At 39.1% G+C, this 15,187-nt stretch overlaps 2 protein-coding genes across 2 annotated transcripts in view; one reads left to right on the forward strand and one right to left on the reverse strand.

The window, feature by feature from the left end:
* Positions 1-9,641: 9,641 nt before the first annotated feature.
* Positions 9,642-12,858, forward strand: c1ql3b (complement component 1, q subcomponent-like 3b). Its single transcript, XM_007548599.2, has 2 exons — positions 9,642-10,683; positions 11,002-12,858. Exons 1-2 carry the CDS (start codon positions 10,051-10,053, stop codon positions 11,179-11,181), a joined length of 813 nt encoding a protein of 270 aa, XP_007548661.1. The 5' UTR covers positions 9,642-10,050; the 3' UTR covers positions 11,182-12,858.
* pter (phosphotriesterase related) overlaps positions 12,556-15,187 on the reverse strand; it is a 6,431-nt gene continuing 3,799 nt past the window's right edge. The window contains exon 5 of the mRNA XM_007548598.2: positions 12,556-13,894. Coding sequence (XP_007548660.1) covers positions 13,684-13,894 — 211 coding nt within the window. The 3' untranslated portion in view covers positions 12,556-13,683. The remainder of the gene's footprint in view (positions 13,895-15,187) is intronic.

Here is a 15,187-nt window from a genome sequence, read left to right on the forward strand (position 1 = left end):
TTTTTTTTTTTTTTTTATTAAGGGGGATAAAAATACGAACAGCTCCAAGTATGTCAGTTTTGACTTAAAACCTTTGGGTATTTGCTAAAAAGTTGAAGCTTAAGATTGATTTTATTTTTCAACACCCAAGCACACATTCAAACCAACAATATAATTACATCACGAGAGAAGAGTGAATGTAGTGGAATGGCCTGTCCAGTCTGCAGAACTAAATCTGACATTAAATCTGTTAGGTCACTTTGAAGAGGGCTGTTGACGCAAGATGTCCGAAGCATCTGTCAGATCTGGGGAACCTTTGCAGGGCAGAGCGGGGCGATATTGTCTAGTCTAGCTGTGGGATCCTGAGAGATTCCAACCAAAGAAAGAAGACTGAATCCCAGAATTTAGATCCAAAAGTGTTTGAAAATGCATTATTTTAAGAGTCTGGGGTCAAAAGTTGCCACTGCGTCATTGAAACCTTTAAGACCTTTGTCCTTCAAACAGGTTGACAGGCTTTTGACTGTCATATGTGGAAAAAGTTGAAATAATTTACAGCCTTCTTATTTTTCACTTCGCAAAATCTTGGCATTTTAACAAGGGGGTGAACACATTTGGGAATCACTTTATATAACAGCAAACAGTAAACATATTTTACATATGAAATCCAATATTGGTGCTTTCAAAATGTGAATTTATGTGAATTTACATAGAATGTGCTTGTGAGACATGATATCATGCAATCAGATCAGAAAGAGTCTGGCAGTAGCTTAATATATAAAAAAATGTGTTTTGATGTTAATTCAAATTAAATGTTAAAAGCTTTCCTAAAATTTTTAATTCTTGTAAATGTGCATTACAATGTAAATAAAATCAAAATGCTTACATTCCAGCCGGTATTTTAAAGATATTTCTAAATATTTTCATCTAGGCATGTATTTAGTTTACATTTAACCACTTTAAATGTAGGATAAAATATTTCTGCAAAAGGTGTGGTGAAATGTCTTTTGTGTCCCCTCCCCACACCCTACTAAATTGAAGTTTTTTTTTTCTTCCATCTTCTTTTCTTGTTAAAACAAGCAAATCACTTAGTCCATATTCATCTGTTTAATTAATGAGCATAGAACCAGATTTCAGAGAATCAAATTAAATCTTATTATAGCACAAGGGCTCATCATGGGTTCTTAATATTCTTTTTTATTGTTAATTAGAACTGAGATTAAAGGTCGCAATAACCTTGTTTTTTTTTTCTTAACCCTTTTTTTTTTTTACCTGTCTGAGCAAAGTAAAGGCACTCTGCTCCACTTTCACGTGACATAGTCGAGTCAGTAAATAGAGAAACAGGGACGGATTTGTTTAAGAAGAGAGAGAGAGAAAAAAGGCTCTTAAAAGAAAACAGTGAGAGGGGTGGGGTGATGATACAGAGATTGGGTGATAAATCTTGTTCTGATCAGGTTTCTGTGGTGCTCTCACACCTCAGTCTCTTTCATGGGGTAATTAATCAATCCCAGACTGGGGCCATTGATCGGCCTCTCGTGGCCCTCGCTATGTTTACACTCCTCGATTGTGTTTGCCACTAAGCCCCTCGATGCCGTTCAATCTCATCGGCAGAAAATGTGACACTCCACCCTCTGATGCCATCAGCAAAACAAAGCATCGATTGACATCTCGATGAAAATCAATCTACTTATATATTTTTTTTGTTGTTGCATGGAGAGGGTGGGATTTGGTTTTGCCATAATCCTCTGCCGTAATCCCGTCCTCCAGGTGTCAATGCACAAAGTTTTACTCTGCACAATCATAACAATCCAGGAATAAACAGTGGAGACTTCTGCATACAGATATGGACGGAGGAATGCAATGTGTTTACCCAGAAATAGTTGAACTTAATTTGCTTTATCTTTTAAAACGTCTTCCTCTTGCTTAAATACTTGTTTTAAAATGTTTATAAAATCTTGGGAATTCAGAAAAACTGCATCAAAATTAAAATGCTCCCCTTTCGCTTCAAACGCTCAAACCAACAGCTTTTATTTTGCTGTAACCTCTGAATTATTTATTATTGTGAAGTCTTGACATTTTCTTTTTTTTTTTTTTTCCTCCTCTCTGGATAGAAACGTTTTGTATGACTTCCTATATTATTCCTCAGCATTTCACAGGCTGCAGCTCATGATTCAGTGTCTTATTCAAAAATGTGAGCAATGACATGTTTGGCTGTGAGCTCCTGCTGGAGGACAGGAGGACGCAGCAGAGAAACAGCCAGACGTGAACACTGAATTAGTAATATGAGGCAGCGCTAGAGTCACTGATCCCAAGTCATAAGATATTTGCAGAAGTTCCTTTGAATGGTTCTTGAACATTTTTTGCCGTTTTCTTTTCTTTTTTTTTTTTCAGGTTAAGATAAAGTAAATCACAGACATATTTACACACATTAAATTTTTGTTACAGTTTTCAACCACATGATGCAATATTTCTTATTGGGACTTTATGTATTAGATGCTTATAGTGTAATACAGAAAGTGCATAAAAATCAAAAGTTGAAATGTATGTCATGCATCGATCCTGATACAATAACTTAAACTAGAATTGCTTTCCTTTGCTGTGACATCTGAGTCTTTTTGGATGTATTTCTACCAGATGTCATCTAGATGATGGAGAACATGTGAACATCAATTGTCATGTCTTGCCTCTGAATCTCAGTTAAATTTAGTTCTGAACTTTATCTAGGCCATTCTAACACACAGAGGTGTTTTGATTGAAAGCGTTCAGCTGTAACTCCAGCTGAATTTGCAGCTCCACTAGAGTCGCAGTTGAACTCTTCACTGTTCTTCTGATTACTCGTCTCCTTGCCCAGCCTGCCACTTAAGGTGGATGGATCTGGGTTTCAGCTGAGCCATTCTTGAGCCAAATCGAAAGATGTTCTATATTGTTTTGTAATCTAACCGTTCTTTTTACTCCTTTATCTCAGGCCAGTGCTATGTGTTCCTTTGTCTTCATGATGCCGTTTGTTCACTAATGTTTCGTAAAATAACTTCACAGGACATATGGAGATAGACTGAGATTGGACTATGCCCAGGCAAACCGTGATTACTAATTAGGCTACATGAAATTAAAGTTTGTGGTTTTACTGTGACAAAGTTCAAAAGGTCTGAGCAGTTATGCATACTCTGTTGACAGTTGTAGCTGCAAAAGTCGCAATAAGCTATGATGAAAGCAGAAGACCAAGACTCACCGCTGCTACAGAGGATGACTTCATTCAAGTTAACAACCTCAAAAATCCTTCCACATTAGACTCACATGGTATACACAACCGCTTCAGCATAAGCTACTCGATTCAGGTTCTTATTATCAAACTAATACAAAGAAAACAATTAAAACTCTAATGGGAGAACTCTAAGAACTACATAAAAACCGAAGGGTTCAATCAATTTCTGATAGTTACCAAACTGATGTGATTTGATGATGTTTTAGGGGCCAAAGGTCAGTCCAGATTGAACTGGACCTCCAATGCCTGCTCAGAAATGCTTTGCGTCATAACAACCAAGTGACTATTTGGCAGATTATCATTATGTTCCAACTGATCAGTGTTAATCTGACATGTTGGGAAGGTAAAAAAGAAATATCCAAGTTTATCTGATTCTCTACATCTCCGTATTTTTCTTAAAGGTTGCTCACAGTTTAATGTCAAAAACTGCACTGGACCACCTCTATGCATTTGGCTGACTCATCCATCTCACTTCACAGTTTGCACCATCTGGCTCTCACACTCCTCTGACCTAAACACAGCTGGTAATTTCATTGTGTTGCTCTTTTATCCTTTTTACACATCAAGCTAATAAAAACTAGATTGGTCTCACAGTTCATTTATCAGACTGTTAAGCTGAAGTAAGACACTGAAATTCACTCACGCATAAACGTCATGACTGTGGTTTTTGATTATTATTATTTTTTTGAACGGGGATGATTATGCAACATACATGTTCTAAAGACAAAAATTGGAAACACAAGATTAAATTTATCGTGAATTTTCTCTTTGACAGACATAACAATAATTCATGCCGACTTATTTGGTTAAATGTCCTCTAAACATTTTGAACCTCAGCCACAGACTTTTAGTAAAAATCAACAGGTTCCTGGTTGAAATCTGGCTGCATTTCTTTTGGGAAAACAGGAAGAATTCACTTTAATTAGATGGATTTCTTGCACAGATTTCTCTTTTAAGCACAGTCCATGCCTTTCCAACACTCTTGAAGTCTGCAGTTTCTTGTCTGATGTTGCTGATTTCATCCACAAACCTGCCTCTCACTGGATGTTTTCTTTTACCGTTCTTTGTAAACCAGAGAGCTGGTTGAGCATGAAAATCCCAGCAGCTTCTGAAACACTCAAATCAGCCCACCTGGCACCAACAACACCACGTTTAAACTCTTTCAAATAAACTTTCCTTCCCATTCTGATACTCGGCTTAAACTTCAGCAAGTCGTCTTCAGCAATCTTGATGCGTTGGTGCGCAAAGTTGCTGGTATGTGATTGGCTGAGCTGCTGTTTTTGTTCACAACTGAACAGGTGTGTGCCTAACGTAAGTGGCTGGTGAGTGTGTATACATATATATTGTAACTATATGTACGATTTGGGTCCTGTAAAGTTTCAAGTTAATGTAAATTAAGTCAAAAATGTTTTTAAAAATGCTACGGTTTAAAAAAAAAAAAAAGTTTTTCCACCCTAAAAATCGTAACAAATGTGTCATTAAAAGTGCCTGGCGGATAATGCGTCCATGCTACCGATTATTGGATGGAAACGTCTGACCAGAACTATAACTATGTGAGGCATGAGCTCCAAATCTATTTTGAGATATTCTTCTGTGCGGTTATAACTCATCTAATCTGAATTGATTATTTCCTAAGTCCACACAAGGACACCCCTCCCACGCCGGTAATTGAAATATGAAAAGACTCAGTGACACAAGGACATGCACCCAAATTGTTAGCTGGTCCCCTGGAATTAAATAATGAAATCAAATAACACAATCGCACCTTGATTTTTGCTTGAATGTCCCACCAAGGACAACTGTGATTGCTTCTCCATCTAAAACACGGGGCAGGAGCAGCTTTGAGTGGGTGGTGTGTAAGCGCACGCTGTTGCCACCCCCTGCTGTGCTCAACGGTCGAGTCCAGCCTTCTCTTGCTTTTTCAGTGGAGACAAAAAAAGAAATAAACAGCCAGATTCAGAAAGAGCAGAATGAGAAAAATACTGAGGCGGAGCACACATGGTGTGTTATCGGTTGATAAACACTTGGGTCACATAATGTTTCTGTTCATACTCCTGGCTGCTAATGAGGGGTCCATTCACTTTCCTTCCCATTCACCACTTCAGCTCCTTGACAAACCTGTCTCAGCTTTGATTGTCATAACCACATTTGAACCTCGCTTAGCCAATCTGACCAGGCTACATTAAGGTCATACATATTTCATGCCCTATCCCACTTATCTGACAAAGCTTTTCCTTTTTTTTTTTCCATCTTTTTTTCCTCACAAACCGAAATCACACCTCATATTTTATTAGGCTCTCGTCGAGCTTTCGCTCCGTGGTCAGATGGGCTGTATGTTTTATTCATGTCCTCTGAACATCTGCTTGTCTGGGTGTCAGAAAAATCATCAGACTCCCGGTGGACTCCTGCCTGACTGGTTGTAAATGAACTCTGAAGCTGAGACTCAAAACAACCTGTCAGGGCTCTCCACCACCAGAGGAAACTCTGGGCACAGTGAGCCGTGTAACGAAGATCCTGCACTGGACAGGAGTGATGGAAATGAGCTGCGGACAAGCAGCAAGTCACCCCCTTTCCAGCTTTAAATGCAATATTTAGGATCTGATTCAGTCGTGCGAAAGTGCAAAAAAGCATCTATCACAAGTTGATTTTTGTTTGCCTTCCCACAGCTTTCGGTGAGTTTTGACACTGTTGTTCATGCTGGCTCCTGGTCGACAAGTCTCCCTGAGTCACTGGAGGTTTGTGCCAACTGGAGGGAAGGAGTCTGACCACTAACAAGTGCTCACTGACTCATAGCCGCCACAGTATGTCCTACTGTGTTTGTGCATGAGTGACTGTGCAGCAGAGTTTTATATACTGTTCACTTATATACTTGTCTATGTATCACGCTTCCCACAGAAAATGTGTGCTTTTAGAAATGATAATGAGTCTTAGCTCACATGAGCTGCCCTTTAAACTTGCAAACACCTGTAAGACACTTAAATCTAGTCTGACACCATAATGACTAAACGCCAATTAGTTGCGTCAAACCGTAGAGGGCATATACAGTCGCTTTGGAGAAGTATTTTCACAGCTTTAACTTCCTCACGTTTTTCATAAGAACACCAGATGACTATTAATCAGATTTTATGATCAACACATAATACTGGATTATTGTGGAAGGGATAAGATACATGATTTTCAAAGGTTTTTACTGATAAAAAGCTGAACGTGTGCTATGCATTTGTGTTCAGCCCTTTTACTCTGATACCGCTAAGTAAAATAAAACTCAAAACAATTATTTGCCTTTGGAATTATTATCTGGATTATCTCTAAAACTTTTGGTAAATCCTTCTGTGAACTAATGAGAGAGAAGAGGAACTTATTGGAAGGTGTGTCCCTCGTTACATCTGGCGTACAACTAACAAAACATATCTTAAAAATGGTGGTGTGATGGTTTGGACATGCTTTGTTGCTTCAGGACTTTGGAGACTTTCAGCAACTGAACCATGAACTCTGCTCTTTAGAAGAAAATCCCAGAGAAAGAATTTCCACCTGGTCCCAGACTGTACTTAAATTTAACTAGAGGCTGTAGCCTAATCTTAAACACGCTGTTAGTGTTCAAAAACACAACAATGGTTTAATTGAAACAATTTTACAAACAAGGGAAGGTCAAATTCCTCCGAAGATGTAAAATACAGATGGGTAGTTGTTACAAACACTTGAGGCGGTTATTACCAGCTACAACCAGTTATTAGCTTTAGGAGATAATTAGTTTTTCAGGTTTGTTTGGATAGTTTTTTTCCCCCCACTTAGTTAAATAAATTCTCATTTGAAAAGCTGCTTTTGTATTTACTGAGGTTCTTTTAATCTGATATGAATATTTGTTTGATAATCTGAAGGATCTGTGAGAGGCTAAATGCTTTTTCACAACACCGTACAGTGATTCTGTGAATTATCCTTAGTTAGTTTTTCACTGAATCCTGACCAAATCTTTCATGACTTGGCCAAGAATGACTTCATTCTTATGTTGCAGATTGCTTTCTGTTTCAAAATGTTCACCTTCATCCAGATATACCAGCCCAATGCCAGAACCATTGGTTGTTTGTTCATATCTAACTAGTCCCAAGGCTAGAGCTCGGTGGTGGAGTATTCTTGGAACGAACCCAATAACAACACCTGCCACTCAATAACAAACTGAAAATTACACGGGACCATGTTTCAGGGAAAAACTGAAACTGAATGTATTTATATACACTTAAACCATGTATAGTGTCTCTGCAAGGTGTACACACAGCCTTTTATACATTTATTGTGATGAAAAAAAAACAGATCATGATAAATTACTTCAAAGTTTTTTATGCATATACTTTTACATTTGTTCCGTTTAATTCAGCTGTAAAACAAGCCAATTTATTGGTGGAAAAAAATAAAAAGCTTTAATGAAGGTTAGGCCCTTAAAGTAATACACTTTTCAATTTAGTTTCAACTTTTAATTTTTCCTTGAGTTTACATCTGCTGTCTGTGATGGTGAATTGGATTAACCTGAATTAAACTTCAACTGTCCTCGTTGGATTTTCTTGATATTTTCTTATGTGCATCCAAAACCCAAACACATATTTTCTAGAGAGGTTACAAAGGATTGAGCAAAATCTTTTAATAGAAAGCATCAGTCAGGGGAAGAGTGCAAAGAAAAGTCCACACCATATATTCGTATGGAACTTAATTTCTTTTTCCAAGATGGATGAAATGATGCATGGCTTCAAACAGTGTGTTTTGGCTCAAAACCTTGAATTATCTGCCAGAAAGTTGAAGATGAAGAGGGATTTTTATTTTTCATCACAGTGACTCCAAGGATGCATCCAGATCAACTAAAGAATGACTTCATGGGAAGAAGATTAAAGTTTTGAATCAGGGACCGCATACTATCTCCTGTTGAATGCTGCTCAAAGTTCAACATTTTGACTTTTGAGTGGAAACAGAATGCTCCTCTTTCTAGTTCTTGCATAATTATTGTTATTGGTAAAAGAGCGGGTGGAGTGCCAATATTGACATCAGTTTGTTCAAACCCAATTATTTCTAATAACTGGATTTCCCCCACCCTCTAAATAAATTACTCAAACTGCAGCCTGAAATTTTCTTTTTTTTTTATCTGTAACCTTCTTTTTCTTTTACTTTATAGTATTTTTTTTATTTTAGCCTAGGTTTTAAACCTGCAAAGCAGAATTGCATTGTAGATTAGTCTCACAAGGACAAGCCATGACAATATCTATCAAAATATAAAACACCATACAAGAAATGAAAATTAAAATAATAATAATTGAGGAGCTGAGAATATTTAGCATCTAATAAATCAATTATAATAAAAAATACTAATTTTAAAAAGTTATTAAAAAAAAAATCTAATAAAACAATAAGAATACTGTTTATATATACATTTTAAAATAGTTGAAATATTTCTGTTTTGTGAAAACGGGTTTCTTCTTGCATTGTGTGATACACTGTTGTGCTTTCAGCTCCCCTGCAAAACTCTTTAAGAGAAGAGAACAAAAACCTAATGAGAAGCTGGATGAGATCAATCAGGATGGAGGGGAGAGTGCAGGGGTATGGCTCTAACTGCTTGATTCTCTTTACTGCACAAACACATCTGATGACAGCCTAAAGTTTTAGCAGTGGCTCTATCTAGGTCTCAGTCAAATTAACAAAGACTTTTTTGTCCCCCCTCCCCCCGCCCCTAAAGTTCTCAGAATTGAAATTCTGGCACAATCAACGCTTCAGAAATGTGTGCATCACTTTCACCTTTACTTCCCAATTGAAATTCAGAGATGTTCATATTTAAAGGAAATATACAAAATGTACACATTCCTCTTAATGTGAGCTATAACTGGGATCGCTTTTTTTATATAATCCCCCTCCCCCGGAAATCTGTGTGGAGCAAGTTATGAAATGATTTGTTCTGATCTCATTCCAAATACCTATGATTTATCAGATCTGTGCTACCGTTTTTAACCAACAGCCACTGCTTGATGCTAACTGCTAGATAATTAAGTTATTTTTGCCAGCTTTTCCTGTAAATGGCCCAACACTGGTTTCATCAGTAGATCTGTGGAGTCATCCTTCAACGCCAGCTCCTACTGACTCCTCTCCTCCTTTCAGTGGCTCTATAGATTTTCTCCAAATGATAAATTGGACACAGGGAGCCACTGAGGTGTGACCTTTTGTCTTAAATGGACCTAATTAAGTTGAAGTTGTTTGGATAAGCCCTTACAACATATTGTAGGATGGAGCTTTGAAACAATCAATTGGAAAACTGATCCATATAAAATAAACCTCTCCTTTTACTCCACAGACAAAAAAAGACAAAAAAACAAAACAACTTTTTTTATTATTTTCAAAGTTTGAAGTTGCATCAGTGTTTGTATGTTGTTCATCCTCTCCAATTTGATTGAAGAAACGCACCGACTCTTTCCCATCCATCATGTCCACCCCTCCCCTCACTCTTCAATTCCAGAAAGGAGTAGCGCTTCAGTTTGAGCCCATTTTCTCTGTGTTGCTCCGCGCTATAAGCTGAAACTTGCAGAAAGCTGCAGTCTTCATGTCCTCGTCTCCCATGAAAGTCTTCTGAAGAAGGTGGAGATGAGTCGGCTGGATCGATCCTCCAAGGCGTAAAAGTTTTGGATGGTTACTTTTGCGCAGCGGTTTAAAGACTTTTCCACCTCCAGAGGTTGCGGTGCAATTCAAGGACGGGTCCGATTCTTTCTTCTGCAATTATATCGCCCTCAAGCAGGCTGGAAGACCACCAAATTGGAAGAACGCCGCGAATACGCAGGGCGCAGATGATCGCAACTGGTGTTTGCGGCGTGGCGCTGGTTCTGGTGCTGGTGGTGCTGATTCCGGTCATGGTGAACTCTGCCGGAACTCCTGCCCGAAATCCTGCCCGCTATGAGATGCTCGGATCTTGTCAGATGGTGTGCGATTCCCATGGGACCGCGACGGCAGCCACGGCGAAAGCGACCCACCCGAACAAAGACAACCGCCTGGTGCAGTCGCTGCCGACGTTCATCCAGGGTCCCCAGGGAGAGCCGGGGCGCGTCGGGAGGATGGGCCCCAGGGGTCCGGTTGGTGAGCCGGGGCCACCGGGACCGGCGGGTCCACCCGGGGAGAGAGGAGCACCTGGACCACCAGGTCCACCTGGGCTACCAGGAGCGAATGGACCAACCGGTGCCATCAGCGCAGCCACTTACAACACGGTGCCAAAGATAGCGTTTTACGCAGGGCTGAAGAAGCAGCATGAGGGCTATGAAGTTTTAAAATTTGACGACGTGGTCACAAATCTCGGCAACCACTACGACCCATCAACAGGAAAATTCACCTGTTCCATACCCGGAATTTACTTCTTCGTTTACCATGTGCTGATGCGAGGCGGGGATGGAACAAGCATGTGGGCTGACCTCTGCAAAAACAACCAGGTGAGAATCGAAACCAGGGTTTGATTCGTTTTACCTGAACGGATCTTGTACGTAAAAAAAAAAAAAAATCCATTGTTGATCGAACTGTCCATGGTTCTGATTACCGAGTGAAATCTACTGAGGGGTCACCAGGACTTCAGTTCAGGATAAAACGGCACAATTTATGCCTTTTGCGCTTTTACGCACAAATACATCTCCTGCTTTAAAAGTCAAAGTGATGATAAATGTTCAAATACACTGATAAACCGTTTTAGTACTCATCAAAAATGTTGATGGTTCTGATTCTGAATCTAATCAGTAGAAATCTTTCCTTGTCAGGTGAGAGCTAGCGCCATCGCGCAGGACGCGGACCAAAACTACGACTACGCCAGCAACAGCGTCGTTCTCCACCTGGAACCCGGGGATGAGATTTACATCAAGCTGGACGGAGGGAAGGCGCACGGCGGAAACAACAACAAGTACAGCACCTTCTCCGGCTTCATGCTGTATGCTGACTGAAGCAGGCTGGAGGAATTGGGTCCGACTCTCTACATATAAGCTTGCTTTCACAGCTCCTGCTCAGTCCACCCGGGACATCAGAGACGGAAAGAGCTCACCGTTTCTGTTGAACATCATTCCAAGAGATTTGCAGGAAGTCATGCACAAAGAAACTCTACTTTGCAGCAGTGAGGAGCTGAGAGTGTAACTCCAGTTTTCATTTTGTACAGCAAAGTCAGGTTGATGTTTTGTTGCTTGTGCGCTCTCAATGAACTGTTATAGGCTTTACAAATTAACTAACTGTAGCTGCTGTGGTAAATTGAAAGTTTCAAGTGTCTACATTTAGCACTTACTCACAGAGGCTTATTATATACCCACATAACCACTACTCACTTCAGTGTTTGTCAATTTTTGTGCTTTATTCACCAATAAGAAAAAAAAAAACAAAACAAAAAAAAAAAACAGTTCAAGCCACTGCATTTTGGGCAAAGATGTTAAAAGTCGTGATGCATGTTTATAAGACGTTGACATTTTAACACTGTGTAGCATCTAATGATGTGATGCTTATGAAGCACAAGTATATTGGCAAAATGATCAGTGCAAGTCATTTTTCATGTGTGTGTGTCAAACATGGCATCTGGTTTAAGCAGCAGGGTAGCCTGTTTAGTCACCAAAACTGGACAGCGACACTGACATATCTTTCCTAAAACTCTGAAACATTCACCAATCTGCTTACTGAACTTTATGCTTTCCCTGATCAGAAACATCAGTAAAAATGTAAAATGGAATCATCTGGCTTCCTTTGTAACGCCCTGACATGATTAATCCAACTTATGTACTTGTTCATGGTGCGCAGTCAGCTGTGGCGATCTCGCCATTGATCATGTGTTGAAGTCACCCTGTGAGGCCACCTGTTCCCAGATGAGGGAAGGACGCGTCCTTCATCTGGGCCGACCCGCCAGCGTTCTCCCACAGGCACACGGAGACACCCAATGAGGGGCCAACAGGACATCTCATCTAACACGAGCACACGGAGACGAGATCCGAGGAGCATACTGATTACGAGCAGACTCATTTATTCACATTATTCGCATGTTCACAGAGATGTCTCAAATGGAGGAGGAGCGATGATGTTTAAATTAAAAAAAAAGGTAATTACTGTAGCACCATATGTGTGGGCACCTCTCCAGAGAATACAATCAGAGGGGAGAATATTTTGTCATTTTGGCCAATCAAAATAAAAAAAAAGCCCCTCCTTTATGAAATGACTAATAATCACAAAAACAAATCAAATAGTTTTAATTAGAGATGCGCTGATTAGGTTTTCTATAGTCGATAGATTTGTGTTTTCATTTAGATCTGATTTGCCGATTTTGTCTGCTGTTTTTTCAAAAAAAATTCTTAAGAACCATTACAGCTGACTGTGGTAGTACGTTTGAATCAACTTTGCTGATTCCAATCTCTGGCTGATCAGTTGGTGTATTGCTAAGTTTGACCAACCAATGAGATCAAAACAAGAAAAGAAAAAGCACAAATACTGAGCAAAACTCCTTTGCAAAGTGACTAATGCATGATCAAAAGTGGAAAGAAAAAAATATTTTTTCTTGTAGATTAGGCTTTTGATGACTAATACCAAGTTCGGGTTTTTGAGGTCTGACCAAGCAATTTCAGAACTGACCGATTAAGATAAAAAAAATATATATTCACTGTACTGGGAGGAGAAAATAACAGCATTATTTTCTTTTTGATGCATAAAACCACATGTCCCTAACATTTGTCTGATTTTGATGAACATAATATATTAGTGTGTGAATGTGTGTGTGTGTGTGTGTGAATGATTGAATGTAGTGTGAAATGTTTTGGGGTCCTCTGGACTTGATAAGATGCTGTACAACTACAATAGATCAGTGCATTCCTAATTTGAATCAGTTGAGGAGGCCACAGGGGAAAAGCACATAAAATAGAGGGGAAATTATAAGTCTTGACAACAAAGTGAAAACTGTATCATCAAAAACACAAAGCAAATAGTATATAATACACCACAGTACTAATTAGTAAGGCCTCAATTACACTTTTTTTTTAATTGTTTCCATGCACCAACAATCGTATCTGTTTTTGGTTAAAATCAATAAAGAAGTGCATCTTGTTGGTTATTAAATATTAAAGACAACTGAGCTTTCATACATGTAAGAAAAAGGAAAACTAAAGTCATATACCTCAGTATTTGATCTGCCAACTACCGATGAGAGTCAGTCAAGGGAAAATTGGCCCATTCATTAGTAGACCTCAAGTTCTAATTTAAAATATATTTCTAAAAGTTCTTCATCTGAACAATCTGCAGCAAACAATTATGTTTACAAAACACAGAAAGAAAAAATCACTAGCACTATTTATGTTTAACCATTGTGGGTTAAACAAATGGTTGTGATTATTGTAATGATCTCAAAATGTTCATTGTGTGATGCTGAAAAAAAATAAAATCACAGCTCTGTCAAATCAGCTTCCATTATTCTTTTGTTTGTTTCATTTGAAGGTCAGCCAGCGTTTAGGGTTGTCGATTAGGATTTTGTCCACCTGGTGCTGAGTGATGCCTCTCGTCAGCATCTTCGGCACGATGTTCTTGAGAATATGGGAGTAGCCGTGGCCGCCAAACTTGGTCAGACGGTTCTTGGTGTGGATGTCGTGGGCCACCAGTACCTTGTCCTCGTAGCCCTCCTTCACTAGAAAAGCCAAGCTGGAAACGCACCAGCAACAAGCATGTGAAATACCAAAGTGCAAAGTCTGCATATTGCAAACATAAAGACAGCTCCGACTCCAATGAAGTCGGGACGTTGTTTAAAACACAAACAAAACTGAATGCAATGATTAGAAAATCCTAATCAACATATATTCAATTGAATTATCTTCAAAAAGACAAGATATGTAATTCACAAATTAATAAACTATTGTTTTTTTTTTTTTTTACTTGGAATTTGATACCTGAAGCACGTTCCAAAAACGTCGGGACTGTGGCATGTTTACCACTGTGTTACATCTCCTTTCGTTTTAACAACACTCAAAAAGCATTTAGGAAATGAGAACACTGGAGCTGAAGATTTGCAGGTGGATTTCTTTCCTACTCTTGCTTGATGTAAAAACTTGTAACACAACAATCTGGCGTCTCCGCTGCAGTGTTTTGCAATTCATAACACGGCACACATTTTCAATGGGAGACAGGTCTGGACTGCAGGAAGGCCAGTCTAGTAATCATACTCTTTAACTATAAAGCTACAATGTTATAACGGGCTTGACAATGGAATAAGCAGGAGTGACCCTGACAAGATGCCACTTAGATGGCAGCATATGTTGCTCCACAAACTTTATATACCTTTCAGCATTAATGTTGCCTTCACAGATGTGCAACACACCACCATGTTATCACAGATGGCTTTTGAACTGGGAGCTGATAACAGTCCTTTTCCTTCTTAGCATGGAAGAAAGAATGTCCATGATTTCCACAAACAATCTGAAATGTGGACTCATGAGACCAAAGAACACTTTTCCACTTTGCATCAGTTCATCGCAGATGAGCTTGGAACCAGGGAAACCGGCAGCGCTCGTCAGTGTTATTGGCTTTTGAATGACTGTAGGTGATGAAATTCGTAAATTCCTCACAATAGTTTGGTGAAAAAGTTAGTTCCTAAACTGTTGGACAATTTGCTCACACAGATGTTCACAAAGGGGACTCAAAGGGGAATGTCACCCCATCCTTAATTAGGAATGACTCAGTCTTTTAGAAATGTCATGACACTCGCCTGTTTCCAAGTAATCTGTTCACCGCAGGAAGGATCCAAATAAGTTTATTTTGAGCATTCTCAACTTTTCCAATATTTTATTGCCCTTATCCCAACTTTTTGTAATGTGTTGGAGGCATCAAATGCAAAAGTGAACAACTGCAAAAACAAGATCAGATTTATCTGAACATTACATATCTTAGTGAATTGAATTGAATAAAGCTAGAAAAGGGCTTGCAAATTATATATATATA

The sequence above is a fragment of the Poecilia formosa genome, unplaced genomic scaffold (assembly GCF_000485575.1).
Source record: "Poecilia formosa unplaced genomic scaffold, Poecilia_formosa-5.1.2 Scaffold27, whole genome shotgun sequence".
Lineage (NCBI taxonomy): Eukaryota > Metazoa > Chordata > Actinopteri > Cyprinodontiformes > Poeciliidae > Poecilia > Poecilia formosa.